The following is a 20179-nucleotide window of genomic DNA, read 5'->3' on the forward strand; positions in this document are numbered from 1 at the left end:
GAGGTGACCGGGTATGTGGGTGTGAGGCCCGGGTGTGAGGTGACCGGGTATGCGGGTGTGAGGCCCGGGTGTGAGGTGACCGGGTATGTGACTGGACTTGTAGGAGGTGTGAGCAATAGATTCAGGTGAGAAGATCCGTTGGATGCACAGTTGTGAGAGCGTTTTGGGGTGTGTGAGTGGGCACGCTGTGTTAGTGCTGGTGTGAGGTCGCCCTTTGTGTAGGGTAAGCGCCTTCCTGGACCGCCTTCCTGGGGTGAGGACTGCAGGCCTGGTGAGTGGGTGCACAGAGCTGTTCCCAGCACGGGACACTTTGGGAGTTCCCAGACATAGGCTAGTCCACGGTCCTGATGCTGTTGCCATGGACAGAGAGAGAGAGAGAGAGAGAGAGAGAGAGAGAGAGAGAGTGTGTGTGTGATCTGCCTGTGAGAACGTCAGGTGTCAGGGTGTTGGGGTGGGGCTGGCTCCCTGCTCTCTAAACCTGGGTGAACCCCAGGGCCTCGGCTTGCCTGTGGCTTGGGCTAGGCATGGAGGTGAGCTGGGGCGCTGCGGGCTGCAGGGACTCCACGTGTGCTCTCCTTCCACCCTAGATCGTGTCTGCCGTGCACTACTGTCACCAGAAGAACATTGTGCACAGGGACCTGAAGGTGAGGCCTCCTGCTGCGCCAGGCCCCGGCCCGCCAGCCTGCCCCACACTCCCCCACCGCCAGGCCCCAGCCCGCCAGCCTGCCCCACACTCCCCTGCCCCACCCAGGCCCCCGGCCCGCCAGCCTGCCCCACACTCCCCCACCGCCAGTCCCCCGGCCCGCCAGCCTGCCCCACACTCCTCCCCCCCCCACGCCAGTCCCCCGCCGCCCCTCGGCACCCAGCGCTCTTTCCCAGGCAGCTGTGACGTGAAGGAGGGGGGAGGACAGAGGCAGGAACTGAGCGTCCCGGGATGGCCCTGGGACGGACAGGAGGATGTGATAAGCTATCAGTACTTGGCCTTCAGGGTTGGTCTGTCTCTGACGTGTGGACCTTCTAGAATTTGTGAGAACTTGGCTTTCAGGCCCAGCTTACTCCACAATCTTGGAGCCCAAGGTCTTAGGATGGCACAGAGGCCAAGGCTTTGCACCAGGGGATGGGCCCAAGCCGGCTGTGTGTAGCCAGGCTCGACAGCCACTCAAGCGGCCTGTCCTGAGAGTCCTTGCCTTAGACCCCCAAGCAAAGAACCTATGACCCAGTAGCACAGTGGGCTCCATGCAGGCTGGTCTGGGCTGTCCCTTGTGAGCACCTGCTGTGTGCTAGTCATTAAGGGCTTTATCTTCTATTCATTTGTATATTTTGGTTTTTCGAGAGAGGGTTTCTCTGTGTAGCCTGGGCTGTCATGGACTCACTTTGTAGACCAGGCTGGCCTTGAACTCACAGAGATCCATCTGCCTCTACCTCCTGAGTGCTGGGATTAAAGGGTGCACCATTACTGCTCAGCTTCTTTATTTTATTTTATTTTTGACACTAAGGGCTGTAAGGACAGGCTCTGGCTGAGGATCAGCGTTGCTGAGTTGTTTTTCAGAGCCCTGGGGAGGGTCCAGCAGTGGCTTGGTGGAGAAAAGCACCTGCTCTTCCTTCCCATCAACCCATGCTCATCCCTACCGGCCCACACCATGGCAGGAGAAAACTGGCGGTGCAGAGTTACCTTTGACCTCCACATGGCCATCCCATCCCACTCCCCAGCTTCCACACACAGTAACGGAAAACAGCAACACAACCTCTGAAGCTAGCCCAGTGTGGGGCCTGCTGTAGCTCAGTGCTTGGGAGGCAGAGGCCGGAGGGTCAGCAGTTCCAGGCCAATGGCCGTGCAGATGGTTTGTAACCGAGGGCTGGGTACAGTCCCAACCACAGGTGACAAACGGGGACTGACGAAAGAGCCTCAGCTACACGAGACCCTGTCTCAAACTAGCAACCACAAAAGCAAACAAAACCTGGGGGAGGTGGGGGTGGTGGGTCTCACCTGTAATCCCATTCCTCAGAGGACAAGGCAGGAGAATTACCATGAGTTTGAAGCAAGCCTGAACTCTACAGTAGCTTTTCAAAACAAGCCTCGTGCCAGGGCCTGGGATACAAGCCTGTGATCCCAGCACTCAGGAGGTGATTGCCATGGAGTTGGAGGATAGCCTGGGCTATGCAGCGAGGTCAAAGACATGAAGCCCACTGTGGAACGGCTGTGGAGGCTTCTGGATACTTGCTCTATCTGAGGCAGGCTCTTAGCCAACATCTCCAGCTTGGTTGATGGGGAGAAGGGACCTGGAGATTGTGTGCCACCTAGTGGAGGCAGGAGTTGACCAAAGTGGTTTCCCAGGTCCAGCTACCCAAGGCCATCAGAGCTAAGGCTGGACTGTGGAGCCTCAGATGTCAGGGCAAAAACTGTTACCAGGCTGCAGCCATAGCTCAACCTGAAGAGTGCTCACCTAGGTTGCCCAAAGCCGACTCCACAGAAACTGGGCATGGTGGCACATGCCTTTAATCCAAGCACAGGAGAGGCAGAGGCAGGAGGATGGTAAATTAGAGGTCAGCCTGGCTCCGTAGTAATAAGCAGTCTTCACCTTGTGCCGTCCTTTCCCTCTCAGGCTGAGAACCTTTTGCTGGATGCTGAGGCCAACATCAAAATCGCCGACTTCGGCTTCAGTAATGAGTTCACGCTGGGCTCGAAGCTGGACACCTTCTGCGGGAGCCCCCCGTACGCCGCCCCAGAGCTGTTCCAGGGCAAGAAGTATGACGGTCCGGAAGTGGACATCTGGAGCCTCGGCGTCATTCTGTACACGCTGGTCAGCGGCTCCCTGCCCTTTGATGGGCACAACCTCAAGGTGCCAGGGACAAGACGGGCAGGGGCAGGCGGGCCTGAGCTCCCATGGTCAGATAAAGAGCTAGGGTGACCCAGGAACCTGCTGCCTGGAGTCCAGCCTGTGGGGTGTGGCCAACCTGTTAGGGCCCAGGCTGTGACCTTTACTTCTGGTGAATTTGGGTTCTAGTCCTGGCTTGCTCCACGGGGGGGAAAATCATTGGAAACTTCTGGGTCATGCTCCCTTTAAGACTTCAAATCCTGTGCCTGTAGGAGAGGCAGAAACATGGCAGGAGGGTGAGCCCCAAAAGCAGTGACAGAAGGCCAGGGTGGGGCTCATTTCTGTGCAGTGCCCAGAATAGGGAAATCAACATAAACCAGGCAGAGACAAAGGGTTACTTAAGGTCAGGCTGGGGGAGGGAGAGCTGGGTGCCCTGCCAAAGGGCTCAGGGATTTTGCTGTATTTAGTCCTAAGGATGGAACTGAGGCAAGACTGCCACTGAGCCACACCCCTAGCTTTCTTAGTTGTCGTTTTCTAAGATTTATTATGTATGTTCTGCCTGCATGTACACCTGCACATGCAGAGGTCACCAGATCTCATAGATGGCTGTGAGCCACCATGTGGTTGCTGGGAATTGAACTCAGGACTTCTGGAAGAGCAGCTAAGTGCTCTTAACCTCTGAGCCAATCTCTCCAGCTCAGTTTTTTGTTTGCTTGTTTGTTTGTTTGTTTCTTTTGTTTTGTTTTTGTTTGTTTGTTTTCAAGACAGGGATTTTCTGTGTAGCCTTGGTTGCCCTGAGCTCACACAGCTTTATAGACCAGGCTGATCTTGAACTCACAGAGATCACCCTGCCACTGCCTCCCCGAGTGCTGGGATTGCAGGCGTGCGGCACTGCTCCCGGCCAGGTATTCTTTTAAAATAATAATAAAATCTCAAATTAGTAGTGGTGATAATTGTGCACTCACCAGACAAACTAAAACTCCTCAGAGTTGTGCATTTAAAATTTTCTTTTGTTCTAACATTGTGTAGACTAGGACGTGCTCGTCATTCCAGCACTGAAGAAGCTGAGGCAGGGGGATGGCACATTCAAGGCCAGTGTGGGCATCTTAGTGACACTCAGTGTCAGGAAGGGTCAAATGAAGTCGCGGCCGAGGCTCAGTGTGCCGGAAGCCCTGGTTCCACCCTCAGCACCACAGAACAGAGAGCACACAGAAAGATTCCATCTGCATTTACGGGGCATTTCTACATCTGGTCCAGGCCGAAAACAAAAGGAGTGAGCAAAATAGGAAGTCTTTATCAGTTGCTTGGGAAGAGAGCAGAACTAGATAAGTGGGAAGTGTGGGGTGTGTGTCATCAGCTTGATTTGAAGGTGGGTTTTGTTGTTGTTGTTGTTTTCCTTTGAACTTTTTGCTTTGAAACATTGCCAATCCACAGAGACACCCAGTACTTCTCAGGATGGCCGTGCTGGCTGACATCCAGCCCCAGAGCTGGCTCTGTCACCGCGTACGCACGTAGCCTTGTCATGATTGATGGACTGCTGGATAGTTCATTGTAGACACTGTGTCCCTTGGTCCCTAAAGGCTGCAGTGGTTATCTTCTGAGCTAGGGAGATTTTCCTGTGGCTGGTCACACACAGGAAATGCAACATTGAAACAGTGCATGCCTCCACCCTAGACATCATTTGTCTCAGAAATAATCAGCAATGCTCCCAGCCCCTCACTGGGGGATTCTAGGCAGGGGCTCTACCACTGAGCCACACCCCAGCCCTTCACTGGGGGACTCAGTGATTTGGCCTGTGGCTGGCTTTAGGTCACTTAATTTTCAGTGTCCCTCAGTCTGGGTGGTCTCATATCCCATGGTGGATTGGTTCCCGGTGGAATTCTATAGCCAGGAAGAATTGGCCACAAATGGGAGCATGCAATGAAGCAGGAAATGCCTTTTACTTTTTGTTTCAGGCTGAAGGGCTGAGCCCTTTGACCCTGAGTCAACCTCTCCTTCCATCAAAGACCCCCCTGACTCTACCTCTGTGATAGCAGCTCACATGCTTGCTGAGGCAGACTGTGAAGCTCGTGAGGTGTCCCAGAGCACAGAGAGAATGGCTCCTGTGGTGGGATTATCTTTGTGAACTTCTGGTATGAAGCTAAGACTTTTCAAAGGGTCAGGCTAACTGCCCAACTGCCCCTGGCCCTTGTCATGCCCTATTGCACTGGAATCTGCAGTTCAGTCCTTTTCTTTCCTATTTGCATGTATGTGTGTGTGTGTGTGTGTGGGGTAATGAGTCAGCTTACAGAGCCTCTGTGGGTGCTTACAGAGGCCAGAACCGGAGTCACAGAAGGGAGGTTCTCTGCTCTCTGATGTGGTTGCTGGGAACCGAACTTAGGTCCTCTGCAGAAGCAGCAATCACCATCAGCTGCTGAGCTTGTCTCTCCAGGCCTGTATCGTCTTGTCCGTGTGGACTCATGTGGAGGCCCCACGTTGTTCTGGGACATCTTTCTCAGTTGCTCTTCCACCTTGCTCAGTAGGGCTAGGTCTCTCAGTCAAATGCAGAGCTCACTGATGTGCCTGATCGTGCTGGCCAGCTTGCTTTGGTGACACCATCTCTGTCTTCAAAGCTGGACTCAGAGGAGTCCGCCATGCCCACCTAGCATTTTGGCATTTAGGCCTCTAAATTCCTGTCCTCATGCAAGCACTTGACCCCTGAGCCGTCCTCACAACCCTGTCATGTTCTTTGTGAATACCTCAGGCAAGTCCCTGTTTGAACCTGTGTCTCTAACCCAGGGTGGGTGGGCAAGGCCATTACAGTGTCCACTTGAGGAGCTGGAGAGGTGGCCCAGAGACTAAGAGCACTTGCTGCATTTCTAGAGAACCCAAGTTCAGGTCCCAGAACGGATGGCTTAATAGCCTCCTGCACTTCCAGGGGACTAACGCCCCTTCTGGCTTCATGTGTGCAGATACATGTGTATGTATATACACATACATACACAACCGTAAAGAATAGCTTTTAAGGGGATGGAGAGATGGCTCAGTGGTTAAGAGCACTGGCTGTTTTTCCAGATGACCTGGGTTCAATTCCCAGCAACCACATGGTAGCTCACAACTGTCTATCACTCCAGTGTGAGGGCATCATAGAGATAAGTATACAAGCAAAACACCAATGCATGTAAAATAAAAACAAAACAAAATTGCTTTTAAGCCCAGCAGGGTAGTGCATGCCTTTAAGCCCAGCAGAGGCAGAAGCAGGCGGATTTCTGTGAGTTCAAAGCCAGCCTAGTCTGCGGAGTGAGTGTAGGACAGATAAGGCTACACAGAGAAGCCCTGTCTCAAAAAACCAGAAGAAAGAAAAAGAGTATCCATTTGGACCAGGTTTGGTGGCATAAAGCTTTGGGAGGCTGAGGTTGGAGGATTATGAGTTCATGGCTAGCCTCATCTATATAACGAATCTTTCTCCCAGACCCTAAAGTAAATAAACCTATGAAGATCATTCTGGGAGCAGCATGGCTTTTTGGGAGACAGACACTAGGTGGGGACAGTGGCAGGGTCCCTTCCCATTGTGAACCTGGTCTTTACTTACTGGTCGTTCACGCTGGGGCTGCGGATGGAGCTTTTCCTGGTAGAGTGCTAGCTGTCAGGAAGCCCAAGGTTCAGTCCCCACCATTGCATTAATGGGGTATGGTGCCTGGTGCCTGTAATCCCAGAACTCCAGAGACAGGCAAGATGCTCAAGCACCCTTGGCTACATAACAGGTTTGAGGCCAGTCTTAGGCTATGTGGGATTCTGTCTCCAGAATCTGCAGGGGGAGCAGGGGAGTTAAGTCGTTAAAAGAAACTTGAGGTCAGGCAAGGTTATGGATTGTAGGGGTGGAGGCATGAGGCAGCCTGGACAGCCTGTCCACGAGTGACTTCCAGGACAGCCAAGCTACACAGAGAAACCATGTCTTGAAAAAACAAAAACCACAACAACTCAGGAAAAAAAATCAAAACTTCAGAATTGAAGGGTCTTGGAACGTGCTCAGCTGACTGCCCGTGAAAACACAAAGCCTCAAAGCTGGGTGCGGTGGCGCATGCCTGTGAGCCCAGCACTCCGAGAGGCTGAGGCAGGCGGATCTCTATGAGTTCAAAGCCAGCCTGGTCTGCAAAATGAGTACAGGACAACCAAGGCTACACAGAGAAACCCTGTCTCAAATTTAAAAAAAAAAGAAAAGAAAATTCAAAGCCTTCCGCTCCATCCCCAAGTACCACACACCGTGGGCATGGAGGCCCACCTCTGTCATCCCAGCATTCTCAAGGCGAAGCACAGGGCAGTTCTCGGTTACACAGCAGCTTCAAAGCCCTGTTCCGTGAGACCCTGTCTCGGAGCAGGCAGAGGGCGTTACAGATGCTACCTTGAGGGCGCCCCATTTCACAGATGAGATGGCGCCAGGGAAGTGTAGCTAAGCGTCATCGGGCACTTCTTCCGGGAGGTCTGGATATGGGGTTAGGGCGGGCCCTGTGTGCAGAGGTGGGGTGGGGTGGGCGCGGGGGTGAGGGCTGTGTGCCGTGGCGAGCGCGCCGTTCCTGTCCTCGCAGGAGCTGCGGGAGCGGGTCCTCAGAGGGAAGTACCGAGTCCCCTTCTACATGTCCACAGACTGCGAAAGCATCCTACGGAGGTTCCTGGTGCTGAACCCTGCCAAGCGCTGCACTCTGGAGGTGAGCCCTCGCCCAGGGCCCTCCGCGCCCCGCCCGGCCCCGATTCCCCTGCCTCCTTCCCTCCTGCTCGGGCCTGGGCTCAGGGCTGAGGGGGAGACAGACAGCGAGGAGGAGGCTCCTAGGCAGGCCCTGCCACGTCAGTAATTAAGCTAATGAATTCTTAGGATGATTACAGGGTACAGGGGACCCAGATGATGCAGAGGAGGGTGGTAGGGAAGGCTGTGACGGGGGTGGGACGGCTGGCTGAATCTCAACAAGCCCTCAGTTTGGGGGTGGTCGGCTCGGCGTGCAGTCCGCTTGGAAGATGGGAAGCTCTGTGTCCTGTTTATGGTCTCTTCTTCCTTCTAACACCTGGTCTCCCTTCCTCAGCAAATCATGAAAGACAAATGGATCAACATTGGCTATGAGGGTGAGGAGCTGAAGCCATACACGGAGCCCGAGGAGGACTTCGGGGACACCAAGAGGATCGGTGAGGGTTGAGGAAGCAGATGCCTCAGGCTCAGGCGCCCAATGCCACAGACCCAAGGCTGGCAGCCACACCTCTGCTCCTAGCCAGTGAGATAGGGAGAGCAGTTGAAGGATGTGTGTCCCTATACCACGTGGAGCCGTGTGAGCCTGAGCGGGCATTTCTCCCTCTCTGTGCTCAGAGCTGTGCATCTTAGGGAAGGGAGACATGCTTACCAGCACCTTACACAACGTAGTTTTGACTCTGAAGGAAACAAAAATAGGGACTGGAGCAATGGCTCAGCAATTAAGAGGCCTGGCTGCTTTCCCAGAGTTCCCAGGTTCGGTTCCCAGCACCCACACAGTAACCATCTGTAACTCCAGTCCCAGGGGATCCCATGCTCTTCTCCAGCCTCCTAGAGCGCAGGCCTACAGGAGTGCGCAGATAAGTGTGTAGGCATAGCAGCCATGTGTATAAAATAAATAAATGATTAAAATTAAAAGGTGAGCCTCAGATCAACCCAGCAAGGCTGAGTGTGCCTGTAGTCCAAGTATTTGGGGTCATCCTCAGCTATGTAACAACGCCAAGGCAAGCCTGGCCGACTTGAGATCCTGGATAAAACAAACAAGGAAACAAAAATCAACCCAAGAACCTTCCGTTCCACAGCTGACAAAATGGACCACCATAGGAACCTGGCCACACTGTCAGCTTTCATGATCGCAGCTAATAGAAAATACCATTATAAGTCAGACGTGGCGGCAGACGCTGGTAATCCCGAGACTCAAGGAGGCAGAGGCAGGTGGATTGCTGTGAGTTCAAGGTAGCCTGGTCTACAAAGCAAATCTAGGACAGCCAAGGCTGCACAGAGAAACCCTGTCTCGAAAAACTAAAATAAATAAATAATAAATATGAAAGGAAGGAAGAAAGGAAGAAAAGACTAATGTAATAATAGTTCTTTAAGGCTGGGGTGTGGCTCAGTGGTAGAGCCCCTGCCTAGAATCCCCCAATGAGGAGCTGGGGTGTGGCTCAGTGATAGAGCCCCTGCCTAGAATCCCCCAGTGAGGGGCTGGGGTGTGGCTCAGTGGTAGAGCCCCTGCCTAGAATCCCCCAGTGAGAGGCTAACGGTTTGGTTCAGTGTGGCCTTGGGCGTGGAACTTCTAGGTTTGTCTCAGCTTGGTGGTGTGCCTTTGTTGACCTTCCCCAGTGTGTCTTTGTGGTTTGAGCAATGGGTCACATGCCTAACCTGGATAGGAACAGGCATGGGTTAGCAAACTGAACCCATTAGGAAAGGACTATTTTCCCAAGAAAACTTGTATGCTGCTGGCAGAGGGGAGGAGGGCAGATGCTGCTGAGAGGCAGAAGGGTGGAAGGGACAGCCTGGGGAAGGAAACTGACCCTTCTCTCCACCGGTCTCCCAGAGGTGATGGTGGGTATGGGCTACACACGAGAAGAAATCAAAGAGGCCTTGACCAGCCAGAAGTACAACGAGGTGACCGCCACCTACCTCCTGCTGGGCAGGAAGACTGAGGTCAGAGGTCACGGGCCTCAGGCGGGGGTGGAAGGACTTGGGGGCCGGCATCTTGGACAGAGGGCTGAGGTGCCTTGCGTGCTTTTCTCTTGCAGGAGGGTGGGGACCGGGGTGCCCCGGGACTGGCCCTGGCACGGGTGCGGGCGCCCAGCGACACCACCAACGGGACAAGCTCCAGCAAAGGCAGTAGCCACAACAAAGGGCAGCGGACTGCCTCCACCTACCACCGCCAGCGGAGGCACAGCGACTTCTGTGAGTCTCCCCACCCCACCCCAGAGATGGGCCTGCCTTCTTGAAGTCTGATGAGTTAGTTTTCGTTACTGTTGCAGTGTGAAAATAGTCTCAGGAGAGCAGTTGGAGGAGGACTGGGTCTATTTAGCTCAGGGTTACAACCTTACAGGGTGGAGAAGCCACAGCTGCAGGAACTGGTCACACTGTCTCCACAGTAGGGAGCGCAGAGCAGGAAATGCTTGCTTGAGTGGGCACTGGCTCGCCTGCTCTGCTCTCACACAGGTCAGGCCACAGCCTAGGGAATGGCGCTGCCCGTAGTGCCCGGACTCTTCCCACCCAATTAACATAACAAAGATGACCTCTCATTGAGAGTCGCCAGGGGTCGCCATCAGCATTACCTTACAGACATGTTCGTGTTTTGTTTTGTGTTTTTTGGTTTTTTTTTTAAACAAAGCCTTCTTTGGAGCTCTGGCTTTCCTGGTGCTCTCTGTATAGTGCAGACAGGCCTGGAAATAAACTGCAGGTATTGTGAAGTGTGCTAAGGTTCTGGGGACCCCCTAGGGTCCCCTCTCATGTCCCCGGTGGCCTCAGCTCTAACTGACCCCACCCTACACCAGGTGGCCCATCCCCTGCCCCGCTGCACCCGAAGCGCAGCCCAACCAGCACTGGGGAGACGGACCTCAAAGAAGAGCGGCTGCCGGGGCGGAAAGCGAGCTGCAGCGCGGCCGGGAGCGGGAGCCGGGGGCTGCCCCCCTCCAGCCCCATGGTCAGCAGTGCCCACAACCCCAACAAGGCAGAGATCCCCGAGCGACGGAAGGATAGCACAAGCACTCCCGTGAGTGGCTGGCCGGGGCAGGTGGGGGCGTGCCGATCCCCTCCGAGGGCCGAGATCCCACCGGCGTCCCCAAAGCTCCCCTGGGACTCGAGGATATTCCTTTATTTAACAAGCATTTAGCACATGCGCACGTCCTCCACAGACAAATGACACCACAAACGTGCAGCATTCGCTCAACCTTGCCTCCCCCTACACCCCTCCCCAAACACACACACAGCCCCCACACAGCCCCACACCATAGAAACCTTCTCCTAAGCCTGGCACAGTACATGCCTTATAATCCCACCTCTCAGGACCCTGAGCGGGAAAACTGTGCCTCTAAGCCAGCCTGGGCTAGAGAAATCTATCTCAGAAAATGGAAAAAATAAAAGTAATCATTTAGAAAAAAATAAGGAATTCTTATTAACTAATATTAAAAAAATTAATATTTTTTAGCTCCAGACAGAGCACATCCCTGCAGTACCCAAAGAGGCCAGAAGAGGGAGTCTGATTTGCATCCCCCAGCTCCCTACCCCCAGAGCCACTGGAAATGGGTGCCGGGAATCAAACTCAGGTTATCTGGAGGAGCAGCAAATGCCCTTAACCACTGCACCGCCTCTTTAGCCCCTGCAATTCCAGCTTCAGGCAAGCTTTAGAAAGGGGTCCCGGACGGCAAGGCTGCAGAGTAACCAGAGTGCCTGCTGCTTTGTGGGGGTGCGGCGGGGGAGTGCCTGAGGGCACTGAGTGCCATCCTGAGTGAGAAGGGACACCTGGAGGGATCCGCAGGCAAGTGGCAGGGGAAGTAGGACTGTTAGTCAGGTGACAGCCCATGGGAGTCCTGGGGAGAAGGGAAGAAAGGGAAAGAGGCTGGAAGCTAGCTCGGGATAGATGCTCGCTTTGCGTGCATGCGGGCGGAGTCTGCACACCTCCTGAGGCGGAAGGATCGGAAGTTCATTCTCAGCTACGTAGTCAGTTTGAACCCGGCCTGGAATACATGAGCCTCTGCCTCACACAGAGGAGACCAGAGGGCTGGCTCACTGGTTAAGAGCGCCCTTGCAGAGGACAGGGGTTCGATTCCCAGCATGGACATGGTAATTCAGAACCGTCTGTAACTCCAGTTTCAGGGGATCTGACGCCCTCTTCTGGCTTCTTGAGGGCACTGCACGCACAGACATAACGTGCAGGCAAAACACATCACAATAAACAAACAAACAAACAAATCATTTAAAATGGAAACAATGAGGCTGGAAAGATGACTGGGCAGTTCAGAGCGCTGCCTGCTCTTCCAGAGGACCTGGGTTCAGTTCTCAGGACTTACATGGTGACTGAGAGCTGTCTGTAGCCCAGTCTTAGGAGGTCAGCGCGGTCTGCCGCCCTCTCAGGCAGAGAAGGATGCGGCAGGGCGGCTGGGGGCCGAGGGCCACCTTCTCACCTCCTGTCTCCTCTTGGCGTGCCCCCACAGAACAACCTCCCCCCCAGCATGATGACCCGCAGAAACACCTATGTGTGCACAGAGCGGCCAGGGGCAGAGCGCCCGTCCTTGTTGCCAAATGGCAAAGAAAACAGGTATGTGAAGCGGGGGGCTGGGCTGAAGGGGAGCTTGGGAAGTGGGTGAGCACCACGCATGCACGCGCACACACGTGATCAAAGAGGACGCCAGGCAGGGTGGACAGACCCAGCATCGCACTACCCCTTCTGGGCAGATCTTGGCCCCAAAGGCGCTGACCCTCAGCGGGGCGGAGGGCGAGGGCTGCCCTGTCCACCCGTCAGCCAGGGAGCCTAGAGCAGTTTAGAACTAGAGAAGCCCAGAGTCCTGCATCGTCTGGGCGGGGCTGCCCGAGTGGGAAGCCCCTCTCAGCTGGGGTCGTGATCCCACCGTCAGCATGAAGCAGGAAGAATCAGAGTTCAGGGTCAACCTTGGTTGCATAGCTAGTTTAAGGCCAACCTGAGCTACCTGAAACCCTGTTTAAAAAAAACCTAGGCAGTGGTCTCACGCGCCTGTAATCCCAGCCCTTGGGAGGCAGAGCAGGCGGATCTCTGAGTTGGAGGCCAGCCTGGTCTATAGAGAGAGTTCAGGAGCCAGGGCTACATGGAGAAACCCTGTCTCAGGAAAAAAAAAGTGTTGGGGAGGGCTAAGTGGTAGGCTGCCTGCCTCACTGCACAAAGCCTCGGGTCTGACGCCTCCAGCCCCCGTGTGGGGAAGGTGAAGGCCAGAGAATCAGAAATGTAAGGCTGACCTGGGCTGTGTGAGATCCTGTCTCAACATAAAAAGGGGAAGAGCTGGAGAGATGGTCAGCAGTTAAGAGCACTGGCTGCCCTTGCAGAGGACCCAGGTTCAATTCCCAGTTCCCACATGGTGGTTCACAACCATCTCTGACTCCAGTTCCAGGATATCTAATGCCCTCTTCTGACCTCTGCAGGCACCAGGCACACATGGTCACAGGCACACATGCAGGCAAACACCATGCATTAAAAAAAAAGAGCCAGGCATGGTGGTTTACACCTTTAATCCCAGCACTCGGGAGGCAGATTCTCCATAAATTCAAGGCCAGCCTGGTCTACAGAGTGCGTTCCAGAGTTCCAGGATAGCCAGGAATACACAGAGAAACACCATTTAAACAACAATAAACAAACAAACAAAAAACTGAGGAGGCATCACTGGCTCTGCCCGGCCAACCCAGCTTTGGGTGCATTATTGCCCGGCTCCCAGGGCCTTCCGAGATGGAGCTATACATGTCGTGTCAGCATTTGGTGGGGGTCAGTCCTCCAGCCCTCACCAGACTACTCAGCACGGTTATCAGGGAACATTGCACAACTTCTCTTCCCCAAATGCAAGTGGCACTGACTGCTCCCAGGCCCCATAACCCCTTACCCAGGACTCAGTCCACAGAGGACATTCAATGACAAGGAGGTTGTCTGGTGTTATTAAATTAATTGAAATAAACTGATAAAGGGGCTTCACTGTCTGTGTCCAGCCACTGCCTAATTACTACCGCCTGCATTCTGGGTAGATCCTAACCCTCTATTTTGCAGCGGAAATGAGGCCCAGAGAAGTGGGTAGCTTGTCTAAAATTGTACAGCTGGCTAGTCAGGGAACAAAGATTCCAGAATCCCTGTTTGTAATCAGATGTGACCTGTACGTTCTGGCCAGGGAACAAGGCTGAGCTGCAGAGAAGGCCATGGCTTCAATATGGCAGAGGTTCCAATTTCCAAGACAAAAATCCAAGAACAGGTTCTCTTGAACCTGTCCGTGTCCACGCAAGCCCAGGCCTGAGGTCTCTGCCAGCTTCCAGTCTCTCAGCAATTCCCTTGAGGGCATGGCCTACAAATAGCGCAAAGTATGGGAGCTGGCAACCTGTTCTTTGGGGGCCTGCATGTGACTTCTGGCGGCAATGCATGCTGGGAAATGTAGTCCTCCGCTGCAAGGCTATGTTCATGCCCTCTACTAGCCCTAAGGGTTAGAATGCCAAGAGAGAAAGGCATGAGGATTCTAGGAGAGGTGTAGTGGCCACTGGGATCTGAGCCGGCCTTGAGATCCCTGGGAGGGTACACACTGGAGGTCTAGTGTTAAAGTCACAGCACTGTGAAAGTTATCCAACATGGAAGCTGAGCAGGGTCAGGTCTAATTAGAACTTGGATGGGAGAATCAGTGAACCAGGAAAATGTTAGGAGGATCTGTAATGGCGCGACAGCCTTTGGGCTGCCCTCTGACCTGTCTTTCTCTGCCTGTAGCTCCGGTACCTCACGGGTGCCCCCTGCCTCACCCTCCAGTCACAGCCTGGCTCCCCCATCGGGAGAGAGGAGCCGCCTGGCTCGGGGCTCCACCATCCGCAGCACCTTCCACGGGGGCCAGGTCCGAGACCGGCGGGCAGGGGGCGGGAGTGGTGGGGGTGTGCAAAATGGACCCCCAGCCTCGCCCACACTGGCCCACGAGGCCGCACCCCTGCCCTCCGGGCGGCCTCGCCCTACCACCAACCTCTTCACCAAGCTGACCTCCAAACTGACCCGAAGGTGAGCTGCCCCGGATGTGGGGTGTGGGTGTGGGCGGGGTGGAGGGGCGGGGCCTAACCTGTCTCTGCTTCGCCTCCTGCACCTGACCTCTTGAACCTCTGCACCCCCTGTCACCCCTCCTACCTCCTCACCCCGCAGGGTTACCCTCGATCCCTCTAAACGGCAGAACTCTAACCGCTGTGTCTCGGGCGCCTCTCTGCCCCAGGGATCCAAAATCAGTAAGTCTCCTGTGCTGTCGGTGGTCCCAGCTCTCATCTGCATGGCTGACTCGTGCGTGTGGGTGCGTCCTTGTGTGTGTCCTCGGGAGCTCTGTGGGGGGAGCGGGGTACAGCGTCTGTATGTTGCAAGCAGAGGGGTGGGGCAGGGGTCAGCTCTGCTGAGCGACCTGGAGCAAGCCATGTAGCTTCTCTGGTTCTCCTCTGCAACGTGAGGAGGGTGATCACACAAGCTTCCACGTGTGATCGTGAGGGCTCAGGGCATTGGTAACCAGGCTGTTGTGGTGCACGCCTGTCGTCCCAGCACTCTGAGGGGCAGAGGCAGGAGGATCTCTGAGTTGGAGGTCAGACTGGTCTACAAAGCAAGTCTAGGGCAGCCAAGGCTACACAGAGAAACCCTGTCTCAAAAACAAAACGAAAAACTTGAAGGCAGAAAGGGCGCTCTGTGGAAAATGCTTTTGAGTGTGTTACTGAGACATCATTCATTGATACCTCCTGTGTGCCTAGCATGGCTAACAAAAATGTAAAATATCTCTACCCTGACGCACCTACTGACATAGGCAATGAGTTAATGAAAGTGCTTATGGGAAAAGTCCTACAGTCTCAGGCTGAGGCAGGATTCCAAGTTCAAGGCCAGTCCGGATATAGAAGGAGACCATGTCTTAAGTTTACAAAAGAATAGAGCAAAGTGTCTGAGGAAGGGAAGGGCATGGCTCAGCTGAAAATCACTAGCCTAGAATTCCTCCGGAGGGGCTGGGGCCGTGGCTCCGCAGTTGCCAGCTCACTCAGAAAGGTGTCTGTCATTCGAGTACCTGTGTGTCACTGTATATGGCTGTGTGGGTGTGATCGTGCCCTTTTCTATGTAGATGAGTCTGCCTGCCCTTTTTCATCTTCCAAACCCTTCAGTACTTCTCCTCCCACCTCCACTAACCATTTCTGTATGGAGCCCACTCTGGAAGGAAGGGATCACATCTAGACGGCTCTCTCAGCAGCCAGCAGGCAGGAGAGCAGAGCCCCGGAGGGGCTTCCTGGAGTGCTGTGGTAGTGGGGGGAGGGGCTTCTATGTCCAGATTCACACTCTGCTGCTCCCTCCTCTGCTAGGGTCGCAGACGAACCTGAGAGAATCGGGGGACCTGAGGTCGCAAGGTGAGTGAGGTTCCCGCCTTGCCCACCTCTACACACCCTTCCTGAGACCCCCTCCCGCGCCCTAAAGCTAACTGCTGGGGTACTGTGGGCCCTTCCAGCCTTTCCTGAGGCTCGGTTCTGCCGCTCTGGCCTTGTCCCGTCTGCACCCTAGAGTGCCTCTGATGCTCTCGGCCCTTCCCTTCCCATTGCCTCAAGATGGAGGCCAGTCTGACCACAGAGCACCCCTGCAGACCCAGCCTGTAAATACTCAGGAAAGCCTTTCTTGGGCACTCCTACTGTATTCTGCCATTCTGGGACTTTAGAGGCCATAGCCTCTGTAAAACAGATACCACTGTGCCATCATAAAATGTTATATCCAGGGGGCTGGAGGGATAGCTCAGAGGTTAAGAGCACTGGCTGCTCTTCCAAAGGTCCTGAGTTCAGTTCCCAGCAACCACATGGTGGCTCATAACCATTTATAATGAGATCTGGTGCCCTCTTCTGGCATGCAGGCATACATGCAGGTAGAACAGTAGATAAATAATAAATAAATAAACCTTACAAAAAAGTAAAAAAAAAAAAAAAAATGTTATATCCAAGGTGGCTCTGGTTTCATAAATCTGCTAATCCCAGAAACTTGGAGGCTGAGGCAGAAGTAATGCAATTTCAAAGCTTGCCGATGCTATAAAGAGCTCAAGGCTAGCCTTAGGTAAATTAGTGAAATCCTATCTGTAAATGGTAGAGAAAAATAAGGAGGTGGGATGTAGCTCAGTGGTGGAGCCCCTGCCTAGAATCCCCCAGTGAGGGGCTGGGAGTGTGGCTCAGTGGTGGAGCCCCTGCCTAGAATCCCCCAGTGAGGGGCTGGGTGTGGCTCAGTTTTGAGTGCTTACCCAGCCTGCCCTAGACCCTCCTTTGCAGCCCCTCCAGGCAGCTTTACAGCTCGCTCCCCGCTGCTTAGTTTGACATCCGGCCAGTTCAGAAGCTCCAGTGGAAATAGAACCTTCCTAGGAATTCTCAGGACTTCTCATTGGCTGGGTCTAGGTCACAAGTCCACCTCTAAACCAATGCCTGTGACCAGAAGACTTAGAGCTGTGATTGGTCAATTTTGATCACGTGCTTATACCTGACATACGCTTTTAATTATCTTAAACCAAAGAGCAGACATCGTGTTTAACTGGAAGAAGCCTGTTTCAAAAAAAAAAAAGGAGCCAGGCATGGTGGCACATTCCTTTACTTCCAGCACTTGGGAGGCAGAAGCAGCAGATTCTCTGAGTTCTGGATTAGGCTGATCTACATAGAGCCAAAGTTCCCCCCCAAAACACAGGACACAGGGTTAGGGTTAGCCCATTTCTTACAGTCCTGTTGCTGAGAAGCCAGCTGTCTTTTGGCCTATACTGTGCTGACGTGGTCCTGTGATGGAGATGGCGGGAATCTCACAGACAGGGGTGGAGGTTGGGGGTCTAGCTGCAAGGGAGGCTGGGAAGCGCAGACCCAGGGCACTTCTGTGTCCCTGTGCAGGGGACACATCCGGCCCAGGGGGTGGGGTGGGGTGCGCCCCCTCCTCTGCCCTGCCTGACTTCTGCTGACCCCTCCTCAGTTGCCATCTACCTTGGGATAAAGCGGAAACCGCCCCCCGGCTGCTCCGATTCCCCTGGAGTGTGAAGCTGACCAGCTCTCGTCCTCCTGAGGCGCTGATGGCCGCCCTGCGGCAGGCCACGGCGGCCGCCCGCTGCCGGTGCCGTCAGCCGCAGCCGTTCCTGCTGGCCTGCCTGCACGGGGGTGCGGGCGGGCCCGAGCCCCTGTCCCATTTCGAAGTAGAGGTGTGCCAGCTGCCCCGGCCCGGTCTCAGGGGCGTCCTCTTCCGCCGCGTGGCGGGCACCGCCCTGGCCTTCCGCACTCTTGTCACCCGCATCTCCAACGACCTTGAACTCTGAGCCACCGCCACCACCACCACCACAGCCCCGGTCCTCTTTCTTTGGTTCTTTTCACTTCCGCAAGAGGGGAAGGGGACAGAGGGGCTCCCCGTATCATGACTTTCCGTTTCCCTGGACTAGATTGGTGGACAGAGACAGTCGGGGTTATAGGGCATGTTAAGAGGGCTCAGCAGGGGGAGCTGGCGACCTCCTGGGGCTCTGGTGGGACCTGCCGCCCACACACCTTGCGCTGCTGCTGCAGGGTGCCCGAGCAGACTTTGGGGACAGGAGTGAGAAGGGAAACTGAGGAAATCCTCCCGTTCAGGGAGACCTGCCAGGCATAATGACTGGAGACAGAACTTGGGGGTGCAGGCAGTCGGGGAGGGGGGTTCACAGGCAGAAACCTTTCCTTCTCTCCCCTTATGCTCGAACCCCCTTCCTGCCCCAGGCTGGCGCCGGGCGCTTTGTACAAATCCTTGTATATACTCCTGTCCCTCCGCAGAGGTCTTTCGGGGAGCTGCCGCTGTTCCGGTTTTTAAGTTATTGCCCTCCCTCCTGCCAGCTCCCCACCTGCAGCCTGTTACTCAATAAACAGTAGGAGAGTCCCTCCAGCCCCCGAACCCCTCCCTGGCCGACCTGGGGTTTCCTTCCCGGCCCTTAGCCTGCAGAGGAGCCAGGGAGCTGGGGACTTGACCCCAACCTGTGGTTCTGCTTGCTGAGCCTCAGTTATCTCACCTGCAGATGGGAACAGTGGGTTTGGAGGGTCAAGGATGACTATGGAAGAGGGTGGAACATCCGGCCTCCTCCGTGGGGCTCCAGCCTTCTGTCCGGCCCTCCTCTCAGCCACTCGCTCCCCTCTGCTGTATTACACTGGACCCAGAGCCTCTTCCTATTTCAGTAATACATGTATTCAATAAACAATCAATGACTGGTGCCGACTCCACACCAGGCCCAGTTCTGGACATGAGAGACGTTCGGAGCCTGTCATGGGAGAGGGGCTGGTAGCCAGAACCACGGACCGCCCAGGGTGGAGAAAATGAGGGCGTGGAAAGAAATTCCACAGGTTGTGGTTGTGGCAAAGTCGTTGCAGCGCCTGCCTGGTGGAGCCCCAGGTTCTAGTCTTATTCTAGGGGGAAAAAAATTGGTTGTATGTCTGAGATACATGAAACATCCCCTCCCCCCCCCAAAAAAAAGATGTTTCTGCAAAAACCTGTGGGATATGAAAAGCAGTTGGGCAGGCTCTGGGTTTGCCCTGGGACTTCAAACCCTGTCAGCTGTCCACCCATCTGGCCAAAGCCACATTTGTTGGCTTTTGACATTGAAGGCATCAGGCTCATCTTACTATGAAGCCCAGGCCGGCCTTGAACTTGCAGGCAGTATCCTCTGTGGGACCTGTATTCCACAAGAGGACTGGCTGTGATATTCTCCCCCCTCCCCAAGGGCAGTAGGGAGCTGTAGTGAGATTGTCACCCTGGTAAGAGTCTGGATGTGAAGTGCTGGGTGGGTGGGGCTGGGGGTGTCAGCAGGCAGATGCTGAGGGGCTCAGGAAGTGAGGCAGCCCCTTTACTGAGATGGAATTCTCTGAAACTGTCTTCCTTGACGGCTGGGAGTGGGCTAGGACCAGCAGTGGTGTCTTCAAACAAGGAGGATATTGCCCAGGACCTGCTAAGACATATTTGTCACCTACCCTCTAGCTCAGTGATCCTGTGAACTCCTGGAGACAGCCGTGGACCTCAGGTTAAGCTGAAGGCAGGACATGAATTTCTTAATCTCTAGTGACTGATTCTTTTGAAGGTTGGCTTATTCTGTGTGAGGGTCTTTGTGTGCTGTGTGCATGCAGGTGCCCCATGGAGGCCAGACAAGGCTGTTGGGTGTGTGGTCTGGCCTTACACGGAGCTGTGCGTGTGGGCCGAACCCATGTCCTCTGCTGGGTCAGCAAGTGTGCCTAACCGCTGAGCCATCTTTCTTCAAGACCTGGTCTGGCTATTTGTCTCTGACTCCTCTTGGGCTCTTGGCAATCCTCCTTCCTCAGCCTCCTGAGAGCCAGGATTAAAGGTTGCTGCTACTGAACCTACCTCTAAGGGCCTCCAACCTGTATCCATGTGGGTTTGAGATGGTCTTTGTGCACCCATGTTTTCTCTGTTGGCCTCTGCTGTGGCTATAGATAGCTGCCATGGGCCTAGTGTTTGCTTCTCCTGTAGCCCTGACTGATCCCAGACTCTTTATAGCCAAGGCTGGCTTTGAGCTCCCTATCCTCCTGCCTCCACCTTCCAAGTTCTGGGATTAGAGGTGTAGGGCATTCACTAATGTAGACCAGGCTAGTCTCAAACTCAACAGAGATTCAGCTGCACCTGCCCCTAACTGCTGGGGTAAGGGGGTGAGGCCCCCATGTTTCA

General features: G+C 54.6%; 1 protein-coding gene across 2 annotated transcripts in view; it reads left to right on the forward strand.

Annotated features, from left to right (window-relative positions):
* Window positions 1-18750, forward strand: part of Mark4 (microtubule affinity regulating kinase 4) — a 31386-nt gene extending 12636 nt beyond the window's left edge. The window contains exons 7-18 of one of the 2 annotated variants that reach the window (XM_021642160.2): window positions 588-644; window positions 2604-2840; window positions 7382-7501; window positions 7871-7970; window positions 9365-9474; window positions 9570-9726; window positions 10323-10540; window positions 11982-12085; window positions 14252-14530; window positions 14669-14748; window positions 15847-15891; window positions 17468-18750. In XM_021642160.2, coding sequence (XP_021497835.1) covers window positions 588-644; window positions 2604-2840; window positions 7382-7501; window positions 7871-7970; window positions 9365-9474; window positions 9570-9726; window positions 10323-10540; window positions 11982-12085; window positions 14252-14530; window positions 14669-14748; window positions 15847-15891; window positions 17468-17532 — 1572 coding nt within the window. In that variant the 3' untranslated portion in view covers window positions 17533-18750. The remainder of the gene's footprint in view (window positions 1-587; window positions 645-2603; window positions 2841-7381; window positions 7502-7870; window positions 7971-9364; window positions 9475-9569; window positions 9727-10322; window positions 10541-11981; window positions 12086-14251; window positions 14531-14668; window positions 14749-15846; window positions 15892-17467) is intronic. The other variant, XM_021642159.2, reaches the window with a different exon arrangement.
* The last annotated feature ends 1429 nt before the right edge of the window (window positions 18751-20179 follow it).

This window comes from Meriones unguiculatus, chromosome 1, assembly GCF_030254825.1.
Source record: "Meriones unguiculatus strain TT.TT164.6M chromosome 1, Bangor_MerUng_6.1, whole genome shotgun sequence".
NCBI lineage: Eukaryota > Metazoa > Chordata > Mammalia > Rodentia > Muridae > Meriones > Meriones unguiculatus.